At 40.3% G+C, this 26,998-nt stretch overlaps 1 protein-coding gene across 1 annotated transcript in view; it reads left to right on the top strand.

The window, feature by feature from the left end:
- Tafa4 (TAFA chemokine like family member 4) overlaps positions 1–26,690 on the top strand; it is a 210,925-nt gene extending 184,235 nt beyond the window's left edge. Inside the window, exons 5-6 of the mRNA XM_041641324.1 lie at positions 10,834–10,958; positions 25,345–26,690. Coding sequence (XP_041497258.1) covers positions 10,834–10,958; positions 25,345–25,356 — 137 coding nt within the window. The 3' untranslated portion in view covers positions 25,357–26,690. The remainder of the gene's footprint in view (positions 1–10,833; positions 10,959–25,344) is intronic.
- Positions 26,691–26,998: the final 308 nt, after the last annotated feature.

The raw sequence follows: 26,998 nt of genomic DNA, 5'->3' as shown, positions 1-26,998 counted from the left end.
TCAAATGGCAAGGTTGAGAAACCCTGACTTTGAAGTTCCATTGTCTCACATATATTGGTGAGTCTGTGTTTGACAAGGAGGAATCACTCATATCACTAAAAACAAAAATACCAAGAATTACACAAACTGAAGGCAAACAAAATTCCAACATGGAGGAATGGAGGCAGGTATGATGCCTGAGCCTAGCTGAGGAGCCATTGGTATTTGGTGGCTGTTGAGAGAAAGTCAGTTTTCATTAATGATTTGACACCTGGTGTCTTTACCACACTCCAGGGCAGGTCTTGTGCCCAGAGTATTTTGACAACATAAACTGAACATGATAGGAGAGAGAGAGAGAGAGAGAGAGAGAGAGAGAGAGAGAGAGAGAGAAAGAATGATCTGGGCAGAGGTGGATGAACTTAATGTATCTGGTATAAAATTTTTAAAGAATACATAAAACATTATTTCAACGGCCAAACAAACATAATGGCCTTAACTCTGTAAATACAACTAAACTAAGTCAACAAATGAGAGACCAACTCTTGAGAAGGCTGTCCCTTCTTTGTGTCAAGCAAAATCTCTAGTTATTTGACACTTAGATCTAGAAAACGCCATAAAAAAACCAGGGGGTGCCACTATCATGATTTTTCCTTTCTGTTAAAACTGGAAGTCCTTTACAACTTAAAGATGAGGGCATTTATTATGTGTTTTCCTTAGCCAGGAAGGCATGAATGAGGCTTTTGAAGGAATTTTACTTTGAAAATAGAAAATAGACATAATGGGGCATTTTCTTGTTTAGAGTAGATTGTGATGTTCTCTAGCAGGAGTGGCAGGCATACCTCCCACAAGGCATTCTCCTGTGGAGAAATGGCCCAGGAAAGTGGGAAGATATCATTGACAGTTGTTTTAATAGAATCCAACTCCTGGTCTTTCTTCAGTTCAGAGCAAGGCTCCAACTGTTTGAGCGGCTTTTCTTTCTCCATGCTCCTTCTGAGGCCTGGCCCCAGTCAGTTCTCAACTTGTGTTTGTTTTGTTTTGTTTGTTTTTTGAGACAGGGTTTCTCTGTAGTTTTGGAGCCTGTCCTGGAACCAGCTCTGTAGACCAGACTGGCCTTGAACTCACAGAGATTCGCCTGCCTTTGCCTCTCTAGTGCTGGAATTAAAGATGTGCACCACCACCGCCCGGCCAGTTCTCATCTTTGCTGCAGGAATCATAGGCAATCCTCAGTGTGGATGGGCTTCCAAAACTGCCGCTTCCTTTTCTGCACTTGCCCCTTTCTCTTTCCTCTCTTCAGGAACATTTGCTGTTAGCCCTTTCATCGAGAATCTCCATAGAGATAATCTGTCACTACGACCCCTTACTGTGTGTTAGATATAAACAGGATTTTGTTTTTGCGAATGTGGCAATTTAAAACTTAAGAGTAGCTTGTTATTTTAACGAGCAACACTTTTTAAGCAAACAAAAAAAACTGGTATAAAAAATTTCTAAAACTTGATATTGTATTTTTTTATCTAAACCTTTAAAGCACATATTTTTAAAAATTAGAATAATGTAATAGATATATACATGCAGAATATTCAAATGCATCACTTTTATTAATTTTTTTCTATTAGAACAAACAAACAGCTCAGTTCAATGAGATGTCTCTGTGTAAGGAGATTTGTCCCACAAACCCAACAGTCAATTCAATCCCATATAAAGGGGAAAGGAGAGAACCAAGGCCACAGAGTTGGCCTCTGAAATCTACACACATGCCAAAACACACCCTCCATCATACACATAATAATAAATCAATATTTTAAAAGGTCAACTCTAATGGATCAAATAATTTATCGTAACACACAAATTTTAGAAACTACTGGAAGAAACACAGAGGCAACACTTGAGGACATTGGTTCAGGCCATGGTTTTCTGGATAATATTCTCAAAGCACAGGAAGTAGAGACAAAAACTAACAGTGGCAAAGGGAACTATCAACAGAGTAGAGACAGCATACAGAACATCAGGGAACCATTGCCAGCTGTATGTCTGATTGGGCCAATATACAGAAACTGTGAAGAACTGAAAAAGAAAGTCCTCAAGAAGCAGCAGCCTAATTAAAACATGTTAAATGGTTTGAATATACAGTACTCAGTGAAGAAAACAGATGACCAACAAATCATCCAGGGATTGAACTCAAGTTGCCTGTCTCATGTAGAAAGCACTTTTACCTGATGATATGTCATGCCAACTCAGTTCTTACTAATCTACCATACTATTTTACCACAACAGAAGAGTTTGAAGGCTTCTAGGCCCAAGTAATGAAAAAGGCAGGGAATATGAAGGACTTGGATTTGGTCACTGTAGTACACATTCACTGAACTACTCTCTATGTTGAAACATTTATCTTTCCCCACTTTTTTCTTTTTACTGAAAAGATTCTTTTTGCATATGATATATCCTGATTATAGTTTTCTCTTTTTCTACTCCTCCCTGTTCCTTCCCCTCTTCTCTGAACCCACTACTTTCCTGTCTCTCATTAGAAAAGAACAGGTTTCTAAGAGACAGCAACCAAAGATGACAAAATAAAATAAGATAAAGCAAAAACTATCATATCAAGGTTGGAATGACAATCCAACAGGAAGACAAGAGTTCTAAGAGCAGGCATAAGAGTCAGACGCCCACTTTTTCTAACAGCCAGGAGTCCCATAAAAATACTACACTAATAGCTAGAATACATATGTAGAGGCTTTGACATAGAACCATGAAAACTGTAGACCCATATTTCTACATGATATGACAGCCAGACTCTTAAGCTATAGTTTGTACCTGAAATAGTCACATAACCCTCCAGACAGGCTGTTGTTACCCTAACATAGGGTCAAGATGTTGTTTTGTTTCTTCTCTGTAATTTGGAGGATGCCTGAATAGAGATGCTAATTCAAGCCTACGTGACAGAGCTAGCATACAGACTAGGAAGATGCGACAGAACAGGCATAGGTAGATGTGGGTGTGACTAGAGACTCTCACCTGGTTACCTAGGAAACAGAATGCTAATGTATTTTTCCCTCAGCTTATATTATGGTATAAAGGCTGTTTGGAGAATAAACGAGATGAATTTTTCAGGATATGAACTTGGGATTTCATGAGGGATCACTGAGACCCTCCCGATAAAATCATGTGAGTTGTGTTTTTATTCCCATGCCTCCTTGCTAGTCCAGAGAGATAGTTTATGTTGGGGTTTGGAACCAGACACTGACATAAAACCTTTAAAATATATAAGGAGAGAATGGATGAAGAAAGTATGGAATGTATACACATTAGAGTATTACTCAGCAGTAAAAAACAAGGACTTCTTGGAGTTTGCGTACAAATGGATTGAAATAGAAAACACAATCCTGAGTGAGGTAAGCCAGACCCAAAAAGAGGAACATGGGATGTACTCACTCATATTTGGTTTCTAGCCATAAATAAAGGACATTGAGCTTATAATTCGCGATCCTAGAGAAGCTAAATAAGAAGGTGAATCCAAAGACAAACATATAGGCATCCTCCTGAATATTAACCTTCATCAGGCAATGAAAGGAGACAGAGACAGAGACCCACATTGGAGCACCGGACAGAAATCTCAAGGTCCAAATCAGGAGCAGAAGGAGAGGGAGCTCGAGCAAGGAACTCAGGACCGCGAGGGGTACACCCACACACTGAGACAATGGGGATGTTCTATCGGGAATTCACCAAGGCCAGCTGGCCTGGGTCTGAAAAAGCATGGGATAAAACTGGACTTGCTGAACATAGCGGACAATGAGGACTACTGAGAACTCAAGAACAATGGCAATGGGTTTTTGATCCTACTGCACGTACTGGCTTTGTGGGAGCCTAGGCAGTTTGGATGCTCACCTTACTAAACCTGGATGGAGGTGGGCGGTCCTTGGACTTCCCACAGGTCAGGGAACCCTGATTGCTCTTCTAGCTGATGAGGGAGAGGGACTTGATCGGGGGAGGGGGAGGGAAATGGGAGGCGGTGGTGGGGAGGAGGCAGAAATCCTTAATAAATAACTAAATTTAAAAAAAAATAAATAAAATATATAAGGAGATGCAAATGTCACCCTCTTTGCTTGACTATTGTATGCATGTATCAAGTCATCACCCGCCCCCAATGGCTACAATTAAAATTATAAACATATTAATGTACATTCTGGGAGACTGCTAGGTACAGACTTTGCCACACAGCTTCAAGTTTGGTACCCTCACCATTAATTTACTGACTTAGAAATAAACCTGGTTTTTATTTTTGGTTCCATCTACCCTTCGCTGCTTCTGACAGTGCCCCTGACAATCAAAAGAGAATAAGTGGGTAAAGGTGAAGAAGTTCCCTGCATCTGCAGGGTGAGATCATTATGATATTTGGAGCTAGAAAGTATTTTTTTTTTGAACTTCATGTCCATCCACCTAGTTCAGTAGCAGTCTCTCTGACATCATGAACTCATGTGGGAAGTTCTATAGTATTGTGTTATTTTTATTGGTTAATAAATAATGCTGTGTTGGCCAGTGGCTCAGCAAAATAGAGCAAGGCAAAAATTTTAAACAGAAAGAAAGGAAAAAAGGCAGAGTCAGGAAAAAAAACCATATAGCTACTGCAGGAGACAGATGGTGGATACCGGGACAGTGGATGAAACCTTGTCAGTAGACCACAACCACATGGCAATGCACAGTTTAATAAAAATGGGTTAATTTAAGTTGTGAACACTAGCTAAAAATACACTTACGCTATTGGCAGAACAGTATTGCAGTTAATATAGTTTTTGAGTGTTTATTTTGGGTTTGGGCAGTCGGGAAACAAACTAGTGGTCTCTACCTACAAATTGGCACCCAATGTGGTTAACTACATGCATGTAAAATCTATATATGCTATAGAGATTTTCATTGGTATGGATCTTGTTTCATTGATACAAATTTAAGATCTGTCTTGATTAAGGTATTTTGTTTGTACATCTCATTTAAAATGTAATGTATAATTTTAAAATATAGGTTAATAGATAGTCATCTATAATAGTCAAGTTTACAGTCATGTTAGTTAGGTTTTCTATATTTCAGAGGGATATATATTCTTCAAACCTTTCAAAGACTAACAAAATATAGCATTTAAAATGTTTAAGAACTTAGAACTTTTCATGACAATGAGACTCATCTGCCTCTGGCAGCACCAATCTACTTCAGGAGAATGATGGGCATTGAAGAGGTTCCTTATGGAGTTTGCTAGCCATTTGGGCAAAAAACTGCTCTTGTCTGGACTGCTTGATATTATGCTATATAAACTAGACACGCAGGATCCACAGAAAAATGACTGCTAAACTTGCCTAAAGGTAAGACAGTCTTCCAGGGTTCCTGCTTCATAAAAGAGTCTGCAAAACATTCTACAGGTCACACAAAAAAGGTGACTAACAAACTGCCAATATATGTGGAACTGTCTTTAAAATTTCTTGCTTCATGGAAAAGTCTGCCAGATACTATGGGCCTGTAGGCTAAAGATGGATGCTCCAACAATACAAAAGAGCTTCAGGAAAGTGTCCAGGCAGGGAGATATCTCTGTCAATTCTAAAGTTTTAAAAGTTACTTACAATGCACTTCCTGTTTACTTATGACACTGCATGAAACCTTGTTGGTAGGCCACAACCACATGGCAATACACAGATTGATAAAAAATGGGTTAATTTAAGTTGTAAAAGCTAGCTAAAAATACACTTAAACTATTGGCCAAACAGTATTGCAATTAATATACTTTCTGTGTGTTTATTTAGGGTCTGGACAGCTGGGAAACAAACGAGCAGTCTCCGCCTACAATAAACAACCTGTACGACAACATACTACTTTCTGTCTTGGCACACACTAATTTAAACATGGAATGATTAATCTAGATGACAAATCTATATGACTCAGGTGTAATTGCTATTAATTGGGGCCATCAGCTGGTAGCCCAGAAGCAGTGGCTACATAAGGAAAGGAGAAAATCTGACTCTTTTAGAAAGTTGTGAAATAATTCCATGTTCTCATCCCGTTGTATTGCCATAGCCCAACTGGACAGTGTTTTAATACATTGATGTTCTGTATATTGCTACTTTTTTTTTTTAAAAAAATAAGGTTTTATTTCTGGTGGACATCTCTTGCATCAAGGAAGAGGTATATATTTATTTAAAGGTCAGCATGTGGGCTCTGATGTTAGACTGTTGCCCCAGTCTTTCTTCTTCTGGACACTAGAGTTTTCAAGCTAGGAGGAAAAAACAAAACAAAACAGCAACCTCAGCTTTGGAGGAAAATTTAAACGAGATAATACAGGATAAGCAATTAGCAAGGAACCTGAAACTCAATGAGAAAAGTTACCGTTAACATTTATGGAGCCGGAACTTTATATTTTTATTTACTTGCCATTGATTGTCTTTCTTATAACACTGAGTCTGTCCTGTTTTCGCTATAAAATGTCATGTAATCTAGATGGACAGTTGACTGCCCCCTGTCATCTTGCATGCTTTTTTTTTTTCCTTTTTATACCTAACTGCTCTCCTTTGCTGTGCTAAGAAATGACGAGAGTGAAACATCCTTCTTCTGGACCTTTAAGAGGCATGCAGCCTTGCACTCTGGTGTGACACCAGCTGCGGTTTGGCATTTCTGGCCCTCTTTCTGTCGAGATACATTCCTTCTTTACCTAATTTGTCGATGGTTATTATCATTGAAGGGTGTGGAATTTTCAAAATGCTTTTATACATCTATCAAAGTGATATGATTTTTATCATTTATTCTCAGAATGTAGTGGATCACATTGATTAATACTTGATCCTCTTTGCACTTGAGAGGTAACTCTTACCTGGTCATGTTGAGTAATTTATTCAAAATCCTGCTAAATTTGGTTTTTTAGTGTTTTTGAGGGTTTTTTTGCATCCATTTTTATGAAATATGTTGGCCTGTAATTTTCTTTTCTTGTAGATGTCTGACCTGACATTGGTAAGAGGCTAATGCTGGCTTTACAAAATGTGTTTGTAATGTTGTTTCTGCTTCACTTCTTTTAAGAGGCTAAAAAACCATTGACATTGAATTCAGTAAAGTCGGCAGATGGAAAATTTTTAAAAGAATGAATTGTAAAAAAATGACTTGCATTTTCATAGAGTGATAAAGAATTTTGAAAAGATCCTGTTTATGATCATGTGATAAAAACAAAATGCTTAGAAAAAATAATTTAACCAGGGAGGCAAAAGATCCATGTGCTGAAAGCTCTCTGATGCTGCAGAAGGAAATCACACAACATAAAAATGAATATTGTTGTTAAGTGTCCCAAATGACCTGCAGATTCCTATCAAAAACTAAGTAGCATTTTCACAGATACGGAAAATAGCCCTAAAAGTTATGTGAAGTCACAAAGAGCACAAATAGATCAAGAGTTTGTCAGAAGAAGGGAAGGCTAGAGACATCATACATCCTAATTCACGTACTCAGAGCTACAGTAATCGCACGATAGCATAGGTGTGCTATAAAAGCAGACAAACAGAACAATGGAACAAGGTAGAAAGCCAGCGATAAACTTACATATGTGTGATCAAGGCTCTGGATATACTCACTATAGATTATGTCAAAAGTGGCTGGCTGCAAGTAAAAGATGGCTTTATTCCATACACAAGAATAACTCACAGTGTACCACAGACTACCATGACACCAGAAACTATGAAGCTGAGAAGTCAATGCAGGAAACCCTTGACACTAGCAATGGACTTTTAGGTATGGATACTAAAAACACAGGCAACAAAAGCAATTCAAACACGTGAACACCCGTCAAACCAAAATCCCTTAAAGGCAACAAAGAACAGAAGGAAAGGACAGCCCAGAGAATGTGAGAACTTGTTTCAGAACATATTTCTCTTTTTCTAAGATCTCCACCACCCCAGCCCCCATGGGTATGTGTGCACGTTAGCACAGGTGCCCCTGGAGGCTAGAAGCAGTCATCAATCTTCTGGAACTGGAGTTTCCTGTAGTTGCGAGCTGCCCTACGTGGGTGATGGGAACTGAGCAGCAGTCCTCTGAAAGAACAGTATGTGTGCTTTAACCGAGGAATCTCACCAGTCCCATGAATCACATTTCTGTAAAGGGGTTCACATCCAACCCATAAAGGGCTTGAAGAACTTGAAATCCCCAAACCAAAACCAGTGAGCGAAGGACCTGATATCTATTTTCTCAGAGAGAACAGAAATATCAAGCAGGCATCCAAGGGAGTGATTTACATCACTGTATTATCTTGCTCTTATTAGAATGACTGTTATCTAAACCACAGGGGGATATGAGGACACAGAGAAAGGGGAACACTCATGTATTGTTGACAGGAAAGTGAATTGGTACAGACAACCATGGAAAGCAATATAGAAGTTCCTCAGAAAATAAGATTACATATGCAGTAAACCTCCTGTTAGACATAATACACAGGACATAAAATTGGCCCTTCCTTTGTGTGTGGTGCCAGAGCTCCAACCCAGAGTGTTACACAGGTAAGCAGATGCTTTAAGCCACATTCTCATCCTCGAACTCACTACCTATAAGGCATATGTACCACCATTTTCACTGACGTAGCTGGGTGAGAACAACCCAGTAACTTCATTGCTGGGGAGAGAAGGAAAATGTGGGCTATGTTCACAGTAGACCAGTATTTGTTCACACAAAGAGATCCTGATATCTGTGAAAACATGCATGAACCAGGAGGGCTTTATGCTAAAGGAATAAGCTAGGAAACAAAGGGTTAAAGTTCCCATGGTCTCTTGTATATATAATTTTTTAGAAAGTAGAATTCCTGTTAGTACAGAGAAAAATTGTCATTTCCAGAGCTGGAGGGTTTGGTAGGATGGGAGATGAAACAGGTTGATCAAAGGGTGTGGATCTTCCGTTATAAGGTGCACAGGATTTGGGGATTAATGATCAATGATGAGTAACTATGGATGAGTTAATTTATTTGATTCTGGTAATCATCACACACTGGTGTAGGATGTGTTGCTTTCATTGGTTGAATAAAGAGATTGCCTTGGCCTTTTGATAGGGCAGAAACTTAGGTGGGCGAAGTAGACAGAACAGAATGCTGGGAAGAAGGGAAGTGTGGCAGATGCCATGAATCTCCAGCGTGAGACCGACATAGGTTAGAATCTCTCCTGGCAAGCCATGACCTTGTGGTGACATACAGATTATTAGAAATGGGTTGAATCAAGATGTGAGAGTTAGCCAATAAGAGGCTAGAGCTAATGGCCAGGCAGTAATTTAATTAATACAATTTCTGTGTGGTTATTTTAGGGCTTAAGCTAGCTGGACGGCGGAATGCAACAAAGGGCCCACACTTCTTACAACAACACACTGTTCACACATAGCAAACTGACATGTTTACCCTGTTTCCATTTATTAAAGTCTTTATTTAAAAACACAAAAGTAATCTATGGGTCCCACATCTCTGCAGCTCAGAAACTGTGGAAAACAATGATCATCCCAAGGGGGAGAATTGTAACATCTACTTGGAGGTGTTTTCTATGTAAATATTGCTGTTTCAACAAGAAAACAGGTCAGGCTTTCTTGACTCACCAATGCCTCAACTTCAGCTCAGTTCTGTAACAGCTAATTGGCTGAATTAACCTCTGCAATTCAGCCACCCTGTGAACCATCCTATAGAACAGAGATTTCCCTACTTCTGTTGGTGTTCAATTCCAGAATCTAGTATGCTACTTGTTATGGTTTTTGTCTCTTTAAGAGACAAGCCACACTCACTCCCGGCGACCCCTGCCCTCCTCCCACCATCTTAGATTCTCTCTGTCTCCTCTAGGTCCGCATGCATGTCTCTCTCTCAGGCCCTTCTTTGTGTCTCTCCTCCTCTTTTCTCTCTTCCCTTTCTCTCTCTCTTTCTCTTTTTTCTCACCTCTCCTTTAAGTAATAAATATTCAATTCTATTCTGTACGATGTGTCTGCCCATGTCCCTTCTTACTGTTGCCTACCCAGCCGCTTGCCTCTCTGGGACCAGCAACTGCTCTGGGGATCCGGCGTCTGTTTCTGCCTGGGACAAGCTGCTCTGAAGGACCGCCGGGGGATCTTGCAGCATTTTTAAAACTACTTATTTTCTGTTTTATTAACATAAAACACAGTATTATGGGCAAACTTCTGTGTGTGTGTGCAGATGGCAGGAGTTGGGGAATAGTGAGTTCACAGGTGAGATGAACATCCCGAAATAATCTCACATGGACTGTGAGGCAAGGCTGGGTCCTGACACTGTAGCTGATTTTCACTACATGACAAATTGTGACTCACCATTCATCTAGTTGCTGCAGTGGACTACAGGGATGGTATCCATGCAGGATGAAGTGTTTAAGTTTTAGTGTTCATAGCCTTGAATAACATTGAACAACACCTGCCTGCCACTGGAACCTGCAACCAAAGAGACTGTCTGTTACAGTATCTAGCCTTTCCTGGACCAAAGGACTGGCTCAAAGTTTCCCCTGAAGTTACTATATCCTTTTGCATCTTTGGCCAATTTTTTTATGCCTGCCTTTTTGGCAAAACCGAGGCTAAGAGAAATTATATGACAAATTTAAGGCCACAAAGCAAAGGAGAAAAGAACACATTGAGATTCAAATCAAGACAGGTGCCCACAAGGCATTGGCTCTTACCAATTCTATTACGTTTGGTAGCCAACTCCAAAACTGCATTTTCCAGAGTACATGGAGGTCCAACTGAACTCTTTAAACACACTTATGCAATGGTCCCAGAGCAGCGTTTGCGTGAGTGTGCTAACCTGTGTTCCGCTTTGCCACCCACACGTGGAGGAAGAAGGCATGTCACAAATACAATGCATCCTTTGTTTTCCAGCTTCCCTTGTGATTGAGAAGTGGTGGTGCCACATGAATCCCTGCTTGGAAGGAGAGGACTGCCGAGTCCTTCCGGACTCCTCGGGTTGGTCCTGTAGCAGTGGCAATAAAGTCAAAACCACTAAGGCAAGTACGAACAAAAGGTAACTGTAATTTATAGCTGTGGGAGCTGCTAACTCGGGGTTCCTGCTGTGCCTGGATCTTGCCAGCAAGAGAACAACATTGTTTTGTGTGGATAAACCTGCCAGGGCTGTGCTACACTGTGGCTTTTGCCTTTCAGGAAAGTCCATTTGCCAGTGTTGCTGCTGTGTGTTGGGGCAGTGATTTGGTGGGTGAACTCTTACTTTCAGCAGGGCCCCTAAATTCCCTTCTGCTCCTTCAGGGGCTCAATTTAAAGTAAAGGTTTCCGAGTTGACAGAGCGGTGTATCAAAGCGACATGGCAAGAATCCACGTCCAGATGATTTACTCAGATGGGAAAATATGCTGCCACTGAGATTGGAGACAGGCCAGGTGAGATTCTCACTCAAGTCTTCCACAGCTTCTCCCTAGTGGTTCCCCATTCTGAATTTCTTGCTCCTGAAGGAAAACACAAGTGCTTCAGTTCTTCAGCGAGAAAGCAAACTTCTTTGTCTTGTGCCCTCTCAATTACTTGGGTTTTAGAAATTTTTACTGCCAAATCCTTTCATGACTGCTTTCCTGTCTCCCACCTAATCCACCATCACGTCCAGTGACTAATGACTTCCTTCTGGCAGAAACTCCATTTATTGACTACAGCAAACAGTGTTTGTGAGATGTCAGCTCTCAACCAGGCCATCCTAAAACCTCTGAGCAGCTTCAGTCATCCCTTTGGTCCTTCAGAGACAATCATGCAAGACAGGTTCCCTTCTTTCTGCCCCAAACCTCCTGGCCTTCTGTTGGTCTCTGCCATGATGCCTTTGAGGTGGTCCTTCCTTCTCATATGATGTGATGTCTTCCCTTCCTTTCTAGTCAACTATTCTTCCGCTTCAGTGAATCTATCCTTGGTTGCATATGAGTTTGGTGACTGAGTGTCCACTAGGGTTACATTTTCCATGGATAGCTGTATTCCTTTGTTCCCTACATCACTTCCTATCTAGTGTGGGATCTGTGAAGTCAGGTCCTTGTCTGTGTTTGCCTATCTTGGTAGGCCCAGATCCAGCTGATGTCACCATAGCTGTTTCTTGAATACCAGTTAACGACAAGTCTTTCTGAGGTTACTGGAGTTAGACGGGTTGCAATGATGTCCATTTAAAGTTGTCTCCCATTAGAACATAACTTGTGCTTACTGGTAATGTGTGATTTCAGCAACATTTGTGTTGACAGGTGATGGAGGAAGGTCATTGGCTAATAAAGGCACTGCCCTGGCCCATTTTATTGGTTAGAGGATAGGTGGGAGGAGTAAACAGAACAGGACGCTGGGAGGAAGAGGAAGTGAGCTCAGTCTCGACAGCTCTCCTCTCTGGAGCAGACGCCTGGGAGAGACGCGATGCCCCGCTCACGGCATGAAGCTCCAACCCAGGATGGACTAGGCTAGAATCTTCCCGGTAAGACCGGTTCTCACAGATTATTAGAGATGGGTTGATCGGGATGTGAGAATTAGCCTGTAAGTGCTAGAGCTAAAGGGCCAAGCAGTGCTTAAAAGAATACAGTGTCTGTGTAATTATTTTGGGGCATAAGCTAGCTGGGCAGGCGGCTGGGGTGTGGGGGACGCAGCCCCGCCGCCGCCCCCACTACTTCAGTTGGCGCCCCATGTGATGGACTAAACCCACTTAAAAAACCTGAGAAGGCTTAAAAATAAGGGAGAGAGAGTTTAACACAGATTTTTGCTGTTTGTTGGTGGCGTGCTGTAGAGAGATTTCCTGATTCGGCAACAGTAGCAGAAAAAACGCTGTGTCATTTTAAAGCGCGACTTCCTGGGGCTATGCCGCCATTGCGATCTCTGTCTGGCTCCTGTGGGAGACAGAGCTTTTGAATAGAGCATAAATGGAGTAAAGTGCTAAGATTAGTTTGATGGCAACTAGACTCACTGTGTTCTCGGGTCTGCTCTGCTTGCTAGAGGCAAGCAAGCACCTCATCTAAGAGAGGCTTCCTGACTCAGCTTCAGCTGCAAAACCCTGCAGCTCATTAAGAGGTCCTGCCACGAAACACTTAAACGGTGTTGATGAAAAGCTGAACGCATGCTTTTCGGTTTTCAGCCGTAGCAGGAAAAAAGCTGCACCGTTTAAAAATGCCGGCTTTCTGGGCCATCCTGCCAGGGCAAACTCTGACTGTTTGAGGCAGGAGGGCCGACTACCGAGAGAGGACTTGAGTGTTGTCTGTTGTAGCTCACTTGCTGGCAGGGACCTTGAAATGCCGTACAGTTGTTGCAGTAAATATGGCTACAGCCAGTACCTCAGCCATGAGGCTGGAATGCTAAGGAATGGGCTGGATCCAGCCGGCAAAGCCACGCCTTTAATCCTACTGAGATTGCTTGGTAAATTAAAGGCTCTTGTGGTCAGAAAAAGAGAGATATACAGTAAAGAGAGATTCAAAGACAAAGAAAATTTTTAAATGGTTTACAGTGTGTTAAAAATATATGCAGACTAAAAGTTGAAGTTCTTAAAGTAAAAAATAAAAAAAGGAAGAGAGTTGTTGTGTGTGATAGCACACGCCTTTAATCCCAGTGCCTAGAAGGCAGAGACTAACAGATCTCTGTGAGTTCAAGGTGTAGTAGCAAACACCTTTAATCCTGAATGCCTGGGAGGCAGAGACAGGCGGATCTCTGAGAGTTCAAAGACAGCCTGGTCTACAGAGTTACTTCAGGTCAAAGATACAGAGAACCTGTCTCAAAAAGCAAAAAGTTAAAAGTAAAAATAAACGAAATAGAGGTTAAAACAAAGCTGTACAAAGATGGAAAATACACAGAGAATTTTGATACTGTATGCTATTATGCTCTCTTTGAATTGTTTGAATGCTGAGAAAGGAGCAACAGCTGCTAAAAGATATTTGTTTATAAATGCTGCTGAACTAATCCAACATAGATATTATGAATTTGGATCTAAGGATATGATACTTTGGAAAGGAGTTTCTTATTTTGTTTTCACAGAGGATGAGACACTGTTCATTTCTTATATTCCGATTTGGTATGATGGACCACGCCCTCCTGAAGGGTTGGTGTGAACGCCTTCAAAAAATTGCTTCGCTCAACTGCCAACTGAGATGAAACTAGCACACAGGTTATACCATGAAAGACCTAATTAACGACGCCCCCATTCAGCAGGAAGCAGTTTGGAGAGAAATAACTGCGCCCATATTCCCAAAAAATGTTTATAAATGTTCTTTTACATTTAAAGGGGGATATGATATAGATATGAATAATTTACATTAGTATAGATTTTGCTTTATTGATAGAGATTTAAGGTCGATTTTGTTATATGTATAAGTGTTTCTGATTTTGATTAAGGTATTGTGATTGTGTAGTTCATTTAAATATGTACTATATAATTAAGAAATATAGGTTGTTAATGGAGAATCATCGATAATAGTAAAGCTTGTAGTCATGTTAGTTAGATTTTCTAGATATATAGAGATATATTTTAGATAGACATTCTTCATGTCTTTCAAAGATTACAGAATAGGACATTTGATGTTTTAATAACTGAGGACTTTTCATGACAATGAGACACTCTGCTCCTGGCAGCACCAATCTACTTCAAGAGGAAGATGGGCATCGAAGAGGCACCTGATGGAGTTTGATAGCCATTTGGGCAAGAAACTGCTCTTGCCTGGACTATTGCATAAACTGGACACAGAGAACCCGCAGAGAGAGGACTACTGAACTTGCATAAGGTGAGATGATCTTTCGGGGTTCCTGATTCATTTTGAAAGAGTCTGCGAGACATTCTGCAGGACACAACAGATAGTGACTGAACTGACTTTGAATTTTCCTGCTTTATGGAAATGTCTGCTGGATACCATGGGCCTGAAGGCTGAAGATGGATGCCCCAACGGTACAAAAGAACTTTGGGTGACTGTCCAGGCAGCGAGATGTCTTTGTCATTTCTAGAGTTTGAAGTTTCTTAGTTCTTGTTTACTTAGGTAATATTATATCTTTCTGGAGTCTTTGATGGAGTTAAGAATAGTTAGTTATAGTTATAGTTTTCCTTAGTTATGATAAAGATTATTGTAACTTTTACTTGATAACTGTTTTGTTATATGTAATTTTGCTATGTTAAAGTTAAAGCCTTTTTTTGTTTAAACCGAAAAAGGGGAAATGATGGAGGAAGGTCATTGGCTAATAAAGGCACTGCCCTGGCCCATTTTATTGGTTAGAGGATAGGTGGGAGGAGTAAACAGAACAGGACGCTGGGAGGAAGAGGAAGTGAGCTCAGTCTCGACAGCTCTCCTCTCTGGAGCAGACGCCTGGGAGAGACGCGATGCCCCGCTCACGGCATGAAGCTCCAACCCAGGATGGACTAGGCTAGAATCTTCCCGGTAAGACCGGTTCTCACAGATTATTAGAGATGGGTTGATCGGGATGTGAGAATTAGCCTGTAAGTGCTAGAGCTAAAGGGCCAAGCAGTGCTTAAAAGAATACAGTGTCTGTGTAATTATTTTGGGGCATAAGCTAACCAAGCAGGCAGCCGGGGTGCTGGGGACGCAGCCCCGCTGCCCTTATTACTTCAGACAGGACCTGTGTAGATTCCACCAGTCACAGACTAAAACATTAGAAGGTAATCGCATCTCAACTAAACCAGTACAGTTTTCTTTTTTGTCATTATTCCCTAAATAATAGAGTATAAAAACCATTTCTGGCTGAAGAGATGTCTTGACAGTTAAGAGCACCTTCTGGTTTTGAAGAGGACTTGGGTCCAGTTCCCAGCACCTACATGGCAGCTCACAACCATTTGTAACTCCATTTCCAGGGGATCAAGTGCTTCTTCAGGCCTTTATAGACACTTCACCCATGTGATGCTTAGATATACATGTAGACAAGTAAAAAAAGCAATATATATATATATATATATATATATATATATATATATATTTACATTTGTGTTGTAGTTGTTATAAGCAATCTAGAAATTATTTAAAATATCAAAAAGTCTGTATACACTACACGTAAGTGGCATACCATTCTAGGTAGGTTTTCTGCATGTACAGATTTTGGTATCTCTGGGTGCTCTTTGAGGCAATCCTCCATAGACCTCAAGTCACAACTCTATTTTTACATCCATGTTAGAGGAAATCCATGGAGGTATTTGTTGAAGCAGCAAGGAGGTTAACTGTCCCACTGCCCAACTAATCCCTCTAGGCCATGCCCAGTAAACTCCCAGCCACCTCAGGCCATTGCACTTGCTAAGCAACTTCTGTTTCCTGCTCCCGACTCCTTTCAGCTGTTTCCATAAGTACTCTCTAAATAAAAAGTATTGAAGTCTCCTATGAGGTTAAAAAATAATCTTCTATCTATCAGTGATTAAAATAAACTTTCATTGCATTTCTTGTAGACTAAGAAATAACATTTTGGAAGATTAAATTTGTATTGATTTTTAGATATAAATGTAAAACAAGATTGAATGGAAGCCAAGTGAATTCTGGAAAAAGAATGTGTGTAAGTAGTTCACTTGGTAGAGTGACTCTCTCTCTTTATGTGCAGTTTGTGAGAGCATTAGCAGGAAGTAAACCTTTAGGGGCATTTTGCCTCTGTGTGTGGGGAATATGAGTTTGCTCTAGCTCAATTCTCAATGGTAGTGACATTTCATTTATCTCCTGGAAAGATGTAGAGACATAATACAGTTCCCAAAGCAACTGTAATACTTGGGCTGCCTTTTTCCCAGTGATATGCCATTTGAGAATAATCTGGAAGGTATAAAACTTTGTTTCCTTTATTAATCCAAGTCAGCATGCCTTGAACTTCTTAAAACACTTTATGTCTGTTATGGCTTGCATGCACACAGAAGTTCATTTGGGGAGCTCTGACTGCCTCCCATGCTGAACTTGGCATTCTAGAAACTGTAGCTCTTGCTTGCAATGGTACTGACCTTATATCTCTGGAGGGACAGCCATCCTGTGATGGCGAAGCAGTTGCCACCCTGGAAGGGGTATTAAGTAAACAACAGAACAGTTTCCATTTTCCTTGAAGAATCTGTGCACAGCAGCATGGGAACACACAGCTCAGAGTGTCAGGTCTTGAGTAGTAAGCCACTATGCTAGGATTCTATTTCTCATTTAAATGCAAATACAGAAAGAGTTAGCAGTTGGTTTGAGATACTAATGGGCTCTGTCTCAGAGATGAAAGTAAGAGAGGCAGACATGTCCTTGTTCTTACTTAGCCATCAGCCCCACATAGGAAAGACTGACATCCTCTTCATTCTCCTGAGGAACTACTTCCTGTGGGAAAAGAAGTCATGTTGTTCTCATGCCTCAAGGCTCCTTTTCCTCTCTTCAGAGTTTTTGATTTGCACTTCCCTCTTTCAAACTGTCAGTGCTAAAGTTTCTTCCAAGGACCCAGTGACTTTGTAGCATCAACAGTAAGGGTGTGTCAGGGCATTTGAATAATTTGTCAATAGATAAAGACAACTTTGATCTTGTGAAAGTCTGTGGTATTTAAGCTTCTTATTTTGAAACTGTAAATAAGGAAGAGCTTTACTGGGTGCTTTCTTCCCCTTTGGGGACACTGGACAATATGTGAGGATATGTTTGGGTTGCCCGATGCTGAGGTAGAGATGCTACAGGCATCTGTGAGTCAACACCATGGACAATGGTAGGCATTCTACAAAGGATGGTGTAGTCCCCACAGTCAATGGTGCTTAGGCCCAGGCACTGTTCTAGAGAATGATACATTTTCTCAGGAGCTTTTTGTAACCTCCCTACTCAATTCTTGAAATTCACTTTGTTATTTCTCTACCCCAAAAAACTTGATATTGAATTAAGGGACCTACACATTCTTGGCAACTTCAACTGAGTTACATCCCTAGCCTTACCTCTACTTTTAAAAATTTGAGATAAACTTTCATGTCTTGAATGTCCAATCTAGAAGGTGTGGATGTTATTCAATTTTTTTTTCAAATTTTCTATTAAGTGTCTAAAAGTTTCCAGGGTTTCATTGGAAATGCAAAGAGGAATGAGTCAAGAAGAAAAGTGTCTCATGGATATTTGTTTAAACCCCAAGAGACTTCAGTCTTTAGGATGATCATGTCTATGAAACTGACATTTGTAGGATCAGGAATAAAAATAAAATTTTAATCATCTGAAATATGCAGAAATTTATTAAATAACAGAAATGGCAGCGTTGGCTTCAGAAGCTTCCTTCATATTAGTGTTTCCCATGCTCTAGTCCTTGCCCAGTACCTTCCTCAAGTGACACCTTAGTTGTGGCCTTCCTCTGTCTCTTGGGTATCACCATGGGTCACCTCCATAATTATTTCATTGTTTCATGACTGTAGAATTATTCACCCAGAAGACATTACAATCCCAAGCATAAATGTGTTAAACTCTAGCATACCCCATTTCATAAAGAGCATACTACTACACCTCAAGATATAATTTAAGCACAATTCAATAATAGTTGGTGATTTCAATATCTCCTCTCCCCAGGAGATAGGTCATTTGGACAAAAATAAACAGAGATACGTTAGAATTAAGTAATTATACATCAAATAGACTTAGGAGATATCTATAGAATATTCCAACCAAACACCAAAGAATATACATTCTACTTAGCCACCCATAGAAGTTTCTCCAAAACAGACCACATACGAGGCATGAAACAAATTCCTACAAACACAAAAGAATTGACATAAGTAACTCCAAGTATGCTACCTAACTGTTGTTCAGTAAAACTTATAGTCATAAAATAATCTATAAAAACCATAATAACTAATAGGTATTAACACTTTACTGAATGATGAATGGGTCAAAAATCAAGACATACATAAAAAAAAATCTTAGAATGAAATATGACAAGACAATGCAACAAAACCTATAGGACACATTCACAATAGTCTCAAAAAGAAAATGTATAGCTCTAAGTATCTATATTTAAAAACCAGAAATTACATAAATTAACAACTTAAAGATGCAACTCAATAATTTGCAGAAACAAGAACAAACTGAAATCCAGAAGAGGGTAAGAAGTAGTAAAAATCAGAACAAGATACAAGACGTTTCTAAACAGAACTCCATTTGCTCAGAAATTGAGGGCAACAATTGACAAAGGGGGCCTCATAAAACTAAAATGCTTCTCCTGCAAAGGAAATAATTGAGAAGAGAGTGAGAAAAATTTTTTGATAGCTATACATATGATAAGAGGATTAAATATTCAGAATATACAAGGAATGTAAAAACCAGAGTCAATAAATGACTCCATTAACAATATGGGCTATGAGTCTGAACAAAGTTTTCAAAAGAAGAAATAAAAGTGGCTACTACCCGAGTATTCAAAATTTTCAGCAGTAAGAGAAATGCAAACTAAAACTGCACTCAGATTTTCTCTTCCCAATCAGGATGGCTAAGATCATGAAAACATTTGACAGCAAATATTGACAAGATTATGGGGTAAAAGGATCCCACATTCACTTTGGGCTTACAAAATGGTCTAGTCACTCTGGAAATTAGTGTGGAGATTGTTTAAAAAGTAGGAACTGAATCTACCATATGACCCAGCTATACCATTCTTTGATATATACTCAAAGGACTCAGTAACCTACTCTAAATATGTGCTCAGCCATGTTCATTCCTGCTCTAATCACAGTAGCTAGGAAACAGCATCAACATAAATGTCTTTCAGCTGATGAGTGGACAATGAAAATGTGGTATATATACATATTGAAATTCTATTCAGCTGGTAAAAAAATAAAAGCATGAAACTTGAAGGTAAATGGAGCTGGAAATTGTGCTGAGTAAAGTAACCCAGATCCAGATACATAAATGCTGTTATCATCCTTCTTATTTGTGGTCTCTAGCTCTGTTTCTTTAGGTTTGAGTAGCTAGCCCATAGTTTCTGAAGAAGCCAGGAAAATAGGGAGGGACCTATAGCAGGGCAGAACTTATGTAGGTAGGGAAGACAGAACCTAATGCTGGGAGAAAGGAAGCAGATTCATGGAGAAGCCATGTAGCCCCGCTGGAGACAGATGCCAGAACTTTAGCTGGTGGGTGTTAACATGAAGGCCTGCTGCTCGTTGGGGTCTCTGTCCTGCCCAGTTCCCACAGCCGGCAAGTCCCAAAGAAAATCACATAGAGGTCTCCATTAGTTATAAATTGATTGGCCCATTAGTTCAGGCTTTTTATTAGCTCTTATGACTTATATTAACCCATTATTCTTATTTATGTTAGTCACGTGGCTCAGTACCTTTTTTCAGTGGGGCAGGTCATATCTTGCTTCTTCTGTGGTCTGGGCAGGACTGCCTATACATCCTGGAAATTTCTGGTAGGCACAGATAGCCCAGATGTCTGAGCTCTACATCCAGACAGATTCAAGATGCTGCCTGAGATGATCAAGCCTCACAGGATACTCTAGTCAGGATTTGATCATAACTCTAAATTTTCTTTAGGTCTCCATAAGATTATCAGTGCCCCCAACAAGCTGGAAGTTGTCTGGAATACTACTCCCACATATGCCCCAAAATGGACTATGGCTATTTTCTTTTGTTTAAAAAAAAGAGGGAAAAGTGGTGCAGGAGAACAGTTCTATATTCTGTCAATTATATTTTAAATAAATGTTGATTGGCTGATAGCCAGACAGGAAGTATAGGTGGGAGAACCAGACAGGAAGTAGAGGTGGGACAATAAGAACAGGAGTACTCTAGGAAGAAGGAAGCTTCCTCCACAGTCCTGCTCAGATTACGGAAGAAGCAAGATATGACCTGCCCGGCTGAGAAAGGTACCAAGCCATGAGGTTAACATAGACTAGAATAATGGGCTAACTTAAGTTATAAGAGCTAATATGAAGCCTGAGCTAGTGAGCCAATCAGTTTATATCTAATGTAGATTTCTGTGTCATTCTTTGGGGGCTAAACAGCTGTAGAACTTGGTAGGACAGAAACCACAATAAGTAGGCCCTCATGTTACAGGTAGGCCATGACCTCATGCTGATACACAGATTAATGGAGATGGGTTAAATTAAGATATAAGAGTTACCCAATAAGAAGCTAGAGCTAATGGGCCACACAGTATTTTAATTAATACAGTTTCTGTATGATTATTTTGGGGCTGAGCAGCTGGGAGCCAACATGCAACCTCCTTTCAACAAGGGACCATGGTGGAAAAGTGAGAGATGGAGCTCCGGGGAGTGGAACAGTAGGAAACAGGTGCTATGGGTGGGGGTAGTGGGAAAATGGGGGGTGGGTCAGACTTCAACTGGAGAAGGGGAGGGAGGGCAATAGAGGAGGAGCAGAGAGGAGAGAGCACTAGGATGTTGGATAAGACCATATGGCAGCATATTATTTTAGTACTTAAAGTGTATATGTGAATTTTTTTTAAAAGATTTATTTATTAAGTATACAACATTCTGCCTCCGTGTATGCCCACACATCAGAAGAGGGTGCCAGATCTCATTACAGATGGCTGTGAGCCACCATGTGGTTGCTGGGAATTGAACTCAGGACCTCTGGAAGAGCAGTCAGTGCTCTTAACCACTGAGCCATCTCTCCAGCCCCCATATGTGAGTTTTAAATGGAGATTTGGGGTAGTGCTATCCCCGAAGAATCATGTACTATCTAACAAAAGCTAGTTCCAAAAATGGGAAGCTTCTCAATCGAGTCTTCCAAAATCACATTGGCTATTGGCAATTGCCATTACTCTTGGTTGCCTTCCAGAACTTGTTACTGTTACTGAAGGTACCACACACTCAGTCAGAGCACATGTAGTACTTGAGCTGGAATTGACCTGGATGCCTCTTTCCAGAGGGCTGGCTCTATAGTATCCAAAGGTGCCGGGGAGCAATCTGTAGTACTCTAACCCAGCTGGAAAGCCTACAAACCCCAACAATGATCAGCCTAGTAAAATATCTGGCATAGTGTGATCGTCACACATTTATCTCGGAATGACCAATAGCTGTCTAATTTGACTTCAGATCCACTCATTAGGAAGAAATCCATGCCTTGTACTACAAACCTAGCCAAGTGCCTATAGCTGGTAGTATAGACCTGAGAAGAGAATCTACTACTTGCATTTTTCTAAACTAATAGAATTTATAACTATATTCAAAATCTTATCTTGATACCCACAGATAAGTGTGGCTCTCACCCCTCATCAAATAAACTTTTTCTTTTTTTCAACAGATAGTGACCACTACAAAGATTCACAGTTGGTCAAAATGCAAGGGATAATGGGAAATGGGATGTGGGTTGCCCATCCCAAATTTTTACATCAGCAATGCAATCCCTATAACCTAATGTTCAGAGAAAATTGTGGAAGGTGGTAAAAACTAGAATATTTGAATGTCTCTTGCTACATAATGACCTCTAACATTCAAGGAATAATGCATCCATGAAATCTCAACAATGTGATTGCTTGAACAAGAATAACATAATGACAATTCCAGTTGACATGCCATTGTGGACAGGGGAATTCCATATGATCTGACTTCCAGAGGAACTCCAGAGATGGTCAATGGCTGCTGAGAGAGGAGATTTAGTTTCTTGTAGAGATAAGTGCTCACATATACTCTCCAATCCTGGACATATGTACTTGAGATCAATGGACTTGGGCTGTAGATGTGTGTGTGTGTGTGTGTGTGTGTGTGTGTGTGTGTGTGTGTGTTTATACACATTTATATACATGTAACAATACTAAAGAGACCATGAATTATGGGATTGGAAGGGGTTTTAAGGAGATAATGCAGACAGAGTGGTCATGTAGAAAGGTCTCAATTATAGAACAACAGCAAAAATAAAACCATTGTCCTAGGGCTGCAGAGATGGCTCAGCAGTTAAGAACACTTGTTGCTTGTGCAGAAGCTCTGGTTTGGTTCCCATCTCCCATACATAAAGGCTCATAAACGTCTATTAACTTCAGTTTCAGTGAATCTAGTGCCCTCTCCTGACCTCTGATCACACCAAGGAGTCACACAGTATATATACAAACACTAGGCATAAGCTAGAGTCATTTGGAAGAGGGAACCTCAACTGAGAAAATGTCCATAACAGATTTTTATGTAGGCAAGTCTGTAGTGCATTTACTTTATTAATGGTGATGGGCCTAGACCATTGGTGCCACCCCTGACCTGGTGGTCCTGGGTGCTGTAGGAAAACAGGTTGATGAAATCATGAGAAACAGGCCAGTAAGCAACATTCCAACAAGATTTCTGTTTCAGCTTCTCCCCTGCTTGAGTTCTTGTCCTGGCTTCCCTCAGTGACGGACTGTTACCTGGGAGTGTAAGATAAATGAAGCCCTTTCCTCTCCAAGTTGCTTTTGATCATGGTGTTTTATCACAGCAATAGAAACCATAAAGCACCTCCTAAGGGGCTAGCTACCTGAACTGAGGAGTTGTCTCTCTCGCCTTGAAGTCTGATATCCCTTTACCTCTATAGTGACGGCTTCAGATGTGTGGGTTTTGGGGGCTGATACATGGAAGTGAAGCCAGTATTAGCATGTTAGTAACTTCACATCCATTGAAATTTAAAATCAGTAATAAAAATTCTATATGTAGTAAGTATAATAGCGATTTAAGAAGAAAATAAATCAGAATATTCCTGATTTAATTGAGTCACCTCAAGTAAGAAACTTTAGAAGATTACTTTCTAGGTCAGGTTGATATTTGCCTGTGCATGCCTTTAGCTTGCAAAGAGAAGGCAGGGTACATATAGAAGTGTCAACAACTGTGACCCAAATCTAGTCCTTTGATTGTTTTTCTATTACACGCGCATTAAGAGTGGATTTTATTAGGCTGAGTGTAGTGGTGTCCCGTGGCTTTAATCCCATTACTTCTCAAGTGCTATGTGATAAGCATTGAGCAAGGCAGTTCACATATTTCCTTCAGGCACCTTTAACCTCACCTACAACCAGGTCTGAAGTTGGCACCCATTGGCTCCACCAACGACCTTGGGATTATCTTGATTTTCCTTATCACACTTTTATCCTTATCTTAAATTCTTGTGTTTTCCTTTTCACTGCTTGGTTCAAAGTGACCCCTGTAAGTTCGTAGTCTGGCCACGCTTTTCTTTACCTCATCAAAGAAAGGCTAGGGTGCTTGAATGACTTGTGCTGTCTTGTGTTTCCCTCTTTCTGGAAAGTTCTTCCTTCTAATGGGCCCCCACTTTCATCAAGTGCCGTCTGTGTTTCCCCTTTGCTGAAAATCCTTCACACTCCTGTCCCTGCACCTCTTTTCTCGAGTACCCCACTTTCTCTTTCCTTTTTGCACACTGCCCTTCACATGTGTTCCTGGGGTTGTCGGGCCTCTTCCCCAGATTCCTCCCCTTGATTCAGTCACTTGTGACCCAAATCCAGTCCTTTGCTTGCTTTTTATATTACTTTAATTATGGATTAAGAATGGGCTTCAGCAGCCTACGTGTAGTGGTGCATGACTTTAATCGCAGCACTCAATATGCAGAGGCAGGAGGATGGTAAGGCCAACCTGTCTTTATATAGGGAGTTTGAAGTCAGCCAGGGTTACATAGTGAAACCCTGTTTTTTTTTTTTGTGCATCAAAAAACTATTTTATAACAGGAGAATTGGGGATTACGTGAAATCCCCATTCAGTGTCCATCGATACTTTGTTGGAAATAATCAATGCCTGTGAGTTTACCTGTAGTCTCTGACTGTAGCTGTGAGTTACATTTGAATGTAGCCAATGTCCAGCACACAGAGTTCAAAGTATGACCCAGACTTAATTCTTTGCAGAGAAAGCTTTCCAGTTCCAGTTTAAGAATATAAGGTCTGTTAGGTCCAGGCATGATGACTGTGTTACCAAATAACTCAGCCTCTTCTGAAAATATTTGCACAGTATAAATGTATTAAAGTGTTATGCGACTTTCCCCCCGAACTGGTGTGTTGACTGTGTAACTTACAAACTTTCTGAAAGGTCTTAAATAATGAGTCCATGTGTTTAAAAATGAAGAACATAATAATGTTTCTTAATAGTTATATGTTTCCATTAAACCGATCATTACTGTCAAACAATTTTTTAAAGACAGGTTAACTGCATTTAAAAAGGTAACAGAGGTTAAATTTTGATTTTGACAAGCAGTGATTTTAATCAGCATTCATTTGAAAAGCTATTCAGTGCCATTAACAAAGCATGCTTAATTAACATGCAGGAATTCGTGGGCAGTGGGTGTACCTAATCTCATGGCATTTTATAACCTCGGAAAATAAAAAAGCAAGCCTTCTTCAATGCTTTCTTTGCATACTGAAAGTGAGAGCAGGGAAGCCGAGCTGGATGTAAAGCGTCTGTTGGGTTCAGGTCGGTTACAGACACAGGTTCCAACTGATAAACCAGTCTCTCTGGTTCTCTGGCAGCAAGGATTCTCTTTGGTGGTGTAAGGTCAAAGGCTCACCTAGTTTCATTTGTTTTAGGTGACGCGGTAGCAGACACAGTGTTTTGACCCTGAGGCGCATCAGGACACAGAGCTGTGCTGTGTGGATTGCCAGTCTAGTGAGAACTCACCTCTGATCTCAGATCTCCACAATTACAATTCATGCATCATGAAAAGTGGCATTTACCCGGCTGCCCCTGCTTCTCTGCTCTGCGATCTTATCACATGGAACCATATCTACAGACGGCCACTCAACTGACATGTTCCGATCCCAAAAGGAGTACAACACGAGAAATGCCGGAGGGGAACATCGGAGGTGATCGGAAGTGTCAGGGCCGAGCAGCACTGGGGAACCTGCCTCTTAGCTTTCTGACTTCCCCAAGGAACAGGAACTACAACTGGACCCCGTCTGCCCTTCTTTCAAATGTGTCCTTTAGCCATTATGGGGAAGGTGTAAAGAAAGTCTAAATGACAGAAGATTTGGCTAACGTATATGTGTTCTAGATTAAAGAACTCAAATTATCTCGTGCAGAAAATTTATTTTATGAACCTTGGAGAATGGAAGGACTCGTTGGGTTACTGTGTGAGCATTTGTATTTTTTACTTTTGATAATTTAACATGTTTACCCTTTTAGTTCCATTCTTAGTAGCAGAGACACAGCAGAAGCATCTTAACCTTGATGCACCATTGGCTGAGTTCGAAGGGAAACAAACTAATACCAGAGTTTTATAACCAAAGCTTTATCATGATATTCATAAAGGAACATAAACATGGGGTTTTTATGACTTGGGTATAATCAAATAGGAAAACCATTTAAAATATAGGACAATTTCTGTTTAGGGTAAGGGTGATTTCTTAGATCCACTATATGCCAATTCTATGGAAATATTTTTGTTATCTCCTAGGCGTCTTTAAAGGCTAAATATTTACATTACAGGTGATGCTAGCCTAACACGAGTCTTTCTATACCCATTTGCCAGCTTTCTTACTTCTTTAAATGTAAATAAAATCTCAGCCATCTTTCCTCTTGTTTCAATGATTTTGTAAATGCTATCATTCAGAAATGTAAGAAACAAAGAGAAATTGGCCCAAGTTTGGACAGCGATGTTATTTGTGTATGTGCTTCTGTAATGTGGGACTGATTGTATATATTATGAAATGTCAAAAAGATACTTGCTGTGCTGTCCCTGTCCTTTCATAATTACAAGGAGAAATCGATTTTATTATGTTGTCTATAGTACTATCAATTATTTGATTTTGTTTTTGCAGAAGAAATGGGTGCTACCTATTTATTGGTTAAATTTTGGTTTGAATTTGACTGTCTGGGTGCCTACCAGAATAGTAAATCTCATATGAATAAGTAAACTATCACTCTGTTGATGGCATATAAGATGTTGTGATTATTTGGTGCCTTAAGATTTTGTGTTCATGACAGAAGCTTACAAGTGTTCCTTTTCACATAAACATGAAATTGGGTTCCTTTAAATTTAACTTTGGGGATATGACTAATTTAGGTGACTACTTTATTTTGTCTCTAGTGTATACAGCTTAGAAAAGGAGCTTGGAAAATCCAGTGAATATCAGTAAGGCTAGGGCACATTCATGACGTCCTGTGTGTCCTCTCTTGGCTCTTCTATTGTTAAAGGGTTTTAAAAATGTAAGGAGATTTTTGCAGTGCATGAAGTACCATGTT

Source organism: Microtus oregoni, unplaced genomic scaffold (genome assembly GCF_018167655.1).
Source record: "Microtus oregoni isolate MIOR12 unplaced genomic scaffold, Mior012 000002F_ref0000024, whole genome shotgun sequence".
Lineage (NCBI taxonomy): Eukaryota > Metazoa > Chordata > Mammalia > Rodentia > Cricetidae > Microtus > Microtus oregoni.
Note: the sequence above shows the minus strand (reverse complement) of the source record. Positions and strands in the feature narration are given on the sequence as shown.